This window comes from Adiantum capillus-veneris, chromosome 3 (assembly GCF_014529385.1).
Source record: "Adiantum capillus-veneris isolate H3 chromosome 3, ASM1452938v2, whole genome shotgun sequence".
Taxonomy (NCBI): Eukaryota; Viridiplantae; Streptophyta; class Polypodiopsida; order Polypodiales; family Pteridaceae; genus Adiantum; species Adiantum capillus-veneris.
The window spans coordinates 149,849,152-149,852,940 of record NC_140933.1 but is presented as its reverse complement, the minus strand read 5'-3'; the positions used below and the strand labels follow the sequence as shown (position 1 = coordinate 149,852,940).

The 3,789-nt window shown below is 42.9% G+C and overlaps 1 protein-coding gene across 1 annotated transcript; it reads left to right on the top strand.

The window, feature by feature from the left end:
- Positions 1–1,097: 1,097 nt before the first annotated feature.
- Positions 1,098–1,899, top strand: LOC147461927 (uncharacterized). The gene is made up of 4 exons (XM_086502121.1): positions 1,098–1,309; positions 1,398–1,584; positions 1,654–1,683; positions 1,767–1,899. The coding sequence occupies exons 2-4, from the start codon at positions 1,463–1,465 to the stop codon at positions 1,882–1,884; spliced, it is 270 nt and encodes an 89-aa protein (XP_086358247.1). The 5' UTR covers positions 1,098–1,309; positions 1,398–1,462; the 3' UTR covers positions 1,885–1,899.
- The last annotated feature ends 1,890 nt before the right edge of the window (positions 1,900–3,789 follow it).

Genomic DNA, 3,789 nt, shown 5'->3' with positions numbered 1-3,789 from the left:
CATCACGTATGGCTAAGCATGATACACCTTCATTTCAATTGATGATAAAACTCTTTTCTTCATATATGACCTTTGTGCGGCTAAATCTTTTTGCCTCTTATGGCTGAGCATGATACACCTTCATTTTGGGAGTATAGAATTAATGATAAAATTCTTCCTTCATATGCGAGCTTCGTGTGGCTAAACCTTTTCGCCTCTTATGATCATTGAAGAATTGCATATATCTCCTTATGCCGGTCATTGCGGTTTTGTAGCTTATTAAAAACCGTGTCGTAATTTATTTTGTCGGTCTATGAAAATTGTTGTTAAGTAGTATGCTTCTTCTTGTTTAGTTTGCCAACAAGGTAAGTCTGCTCTATAAGTAAAAGATTAGGCTAGAGTTTGCTATATTGCATCATGACTTTCCTAAAGTAATGATTTTCAAGATCGCTATTCAAAAATCCGTACCGTGTTTTTGACCACTGACTGCTGGGTTGTCAAATCAATTTTAAGTAATACTAGTGTGCTGCCAATCTTCATTAATCAAGCAGTAGGCAAGATCTTTTTTTTTTTTTGGCAAAACTCACAATTGTGAGTGGATAGTATTAAAAACAATAGAAATATACACCAATCCTCAAGCTCAGACCGAGCCTTGAGGGTCAAAGGATTACAAGTTATCTGCTTGGCAGAGAAACCACTACTACTCCTCGGCTTTACTTACTACAAGATGTTATACGTTGTTATAGACCAGTCCTCTGAGGCTTGTTTGCCTCCGATCATGTGGATCATCACTCTGCTCTCTTGTATGATTTCCCAAAAGCTTGCCACAGCCAGATCCCCCTCAAACACGCGGCGGTTCCTTGCTTGCCAAATATGGTGCAAGAAGTAGTACTTGATTACTTGAGTGCAGACGAGAAGAGCAGGACTTCCCAACCTGTTACTACCAAAGAACAGATCATTCTTGAAGAACTTAATTTTCCATGTCCTTTGAATCCACTTGCATATTTTTCCTGGCCAAGCAGTAGGCAAGATCTTAACCACCTTCCTTAGACCAGTGATCAACCACTCTCCCATGCATTAGCTTTCTTAACCACCTTGTCTTTGCCCCTAGCCTTGCGTTTCATCGTTAGACTTATGCTAAGAGATATATGTTAATGGTCATCGGAAATGATTACTATCGTCAGACTGCGCGGAGAAGCTTCTTACGGAGAAGACCTCGCGCAGGCATTTTATGTTTCAGCGTGAACACCGTAAAGGGCTTCGACCTCTAGACATCACGTGAAGACGGAACCAAGCCACTAGCTCGTCGCTTATTTGCTGCTTCAGAAACGTCAGTATATTTGTTATTGTTGCTCCTTGCCTGGCGTGAATAAAAAACGCATGGAAGAGGTGCATAACGATTTACAGCATGTGTGCAGTCTCAACGGCCTACTGTAAGGGCAAAGTGTGTAACGTCGACGGCCAAGCGGCCATATGACATTGCATGCAGGTTCGCATGGCAACTGCGAGCAGATCACGTGAAGAAACAGATGCCAAAGTCCAGAAGTTTGAAGGTTTCCTTGAAGAAAAGCTTAAACCAGACCTTGTTCATGTAGTGGCTCAGAGGTAAGACTCTTTTTATTTGAAGAAGAGGTTCTTGATTTATCGTGAGGGCAAACTTGTGTGTGCATGTAGGGACAAAGCTTTGGAGGAGCAGAAAGTGTTGTATCCTTCGTTTTGCCCTGTTTCAAGCATTTTTTATCTTCAATGTTGGGTCATACTTTCCCTTAATTCCTGGATTTCAACAGCTCAGATTTGTCCAAGAATATCAAGCATTTGGAGCAACAAAAACTTCGCAAATTAAAGTCCCTTGTAAATCTGGGCTCAGAAGTATATGCACAAGCTGAAGTGTATGCTCTTACTTGAAAGAAATTTTTCTTCCCTTCATTTTTATGTTGTTTTCTGAAGAGTCGCAAATGCTCAATAAAACAGACTCTTTCCTTTATTTGAGCACGATGAACTTCGCATGTCTCATCATATCCACTCCTCGTTCTGGGGAGATTGATAATGCAATCCATAATAGCATTAGTGACCAATGGCCTATCTGGTATAGGCAATGGTTATAGTACCTCTTTGGGTATTTTGATGATCATGCTGGCATATCACGCAAGCCGCAAGCCCAAGCCAATGAAGGTAAGACTCAACAATCTTGAGTGGGCATTCGGTGAAGACCTTCTTTCTCAGTGGTTTGGTAACAGTAGTTGTGTGTGCCCAAACAAGAGTCTATCCTTGAAAGAGAACTCGGAGAATCTCGTTTCATGATGAAGCCGGTCATAGTACTAGCTGAATGTGAGTCCTTGGTCTCCTCTTATTTAACTCATGGTGGTTTTTTGTTGATACACCTATCCCTTGGGGTTTCCGCGATGAAGCATGTGCAACATTTTTCAATTCAACAATTTGGAGAATCTCAAAATGAAACAATGAAAGAAAGTTTGCCCATCTTATTTGTTGCTTCGCAAGCTTCTCCAACTCCTTGGAAGAAAGAGACCAATCTATAGGTGCTCAATCTTGTCGTGCACCACCTATACTACCTCCATAAGCACCTTCAATCCTGGTAGTTGGTGGCCCTGTGGAAACACTAGCAACACCAGAATCTCCCCGCCAAGTAACTCGTGCAATTCCTCGCTATGAGTAGACTTTTGCAAACGCTCCAAAGCATCATCTATTGTGTCTATGTGGACTTGTTCTTAAACATCCCCATCTGAGAACTCTTTGCAAATTCTTCTTCTTCAGTGCCATCGTCAAGACACGTCAAGGTCACAAAGCAATCCTCCGTAGATAGGTACAAAGGATGTAGCAACCTCCTGTCGAAAGAGATCTTCAATCTCCTCAGCAAGGTAGGTACACCCTTCTACCACACAAAAGCATCCAGCTAGATGGTTGATAATCTGCAAAGGTACCGGGCACGAACTATTGCATTCGAATCACCTTGAATCTTCAGAATCTAGTCCAACTCCATGGTGAAAATCACTTAGTCAAAATGCGGCGGAAAAATGCAGGTTCACAAGGGTTCTTCACTACAGGAACGTTGTAGAGACAAATAAAAAACGCTCATACAAGGGTGCTCTCTATGACCAAAGATAGTTGGAACTTGCCCTCCTGCTGGCTGAAAAACGCAGCCACAATCAGCCCCTCCTCGTGCGTCGGATCCACTAGGCGTTGTCAAGATTAGCTTTGATTGTAATGTGCAACGGAAGTGATTGATGGTCAATGCTCAGGATGAGTGCTAGTGCGTACGCAAGTTTCCTTTTACTTCATGAGAGAGGTGGAAAGACTAGAGAGAGAAGAGAATGATACTGCGAGTGATAAGAGAGAAGAAGACTAACACCGGATGGGGTCCCAAACCCCCCTCCAAGGGCTCCCCTCTCTGTTGCCAGAGAGGTATTTGCTTTAGATTGCACAAATGCCGATACAATGGTCCTAGATGCTTAGATGTTGACGGAATGTTGCTACTGATGCTTGGATCTGTGAGGCTAAGGGCTGAAATGCAAAAATGTTGGTGAAACTGATGGGATTTGCAAGTATTGACGAGGCTGTGGGCTGATCTGCTAATGACGATGTCGAGGGTGCATATGATGACGATGTAGATGGGCTAAAATCTGAAAACGCTGGCTGATCTGTTGTCTTGGGCTGAACATAAAAAATGCTGGTATAAACGGGCCAATCGGGTACTCTAGGCTGAAAACGCCTTGGGTGTTGGATGTGCTGGTGAAAAACGCCACTTGTGTTGTTGGACACGGTATTGCAGGTATCGCTTCTCCCTAGGGGTCT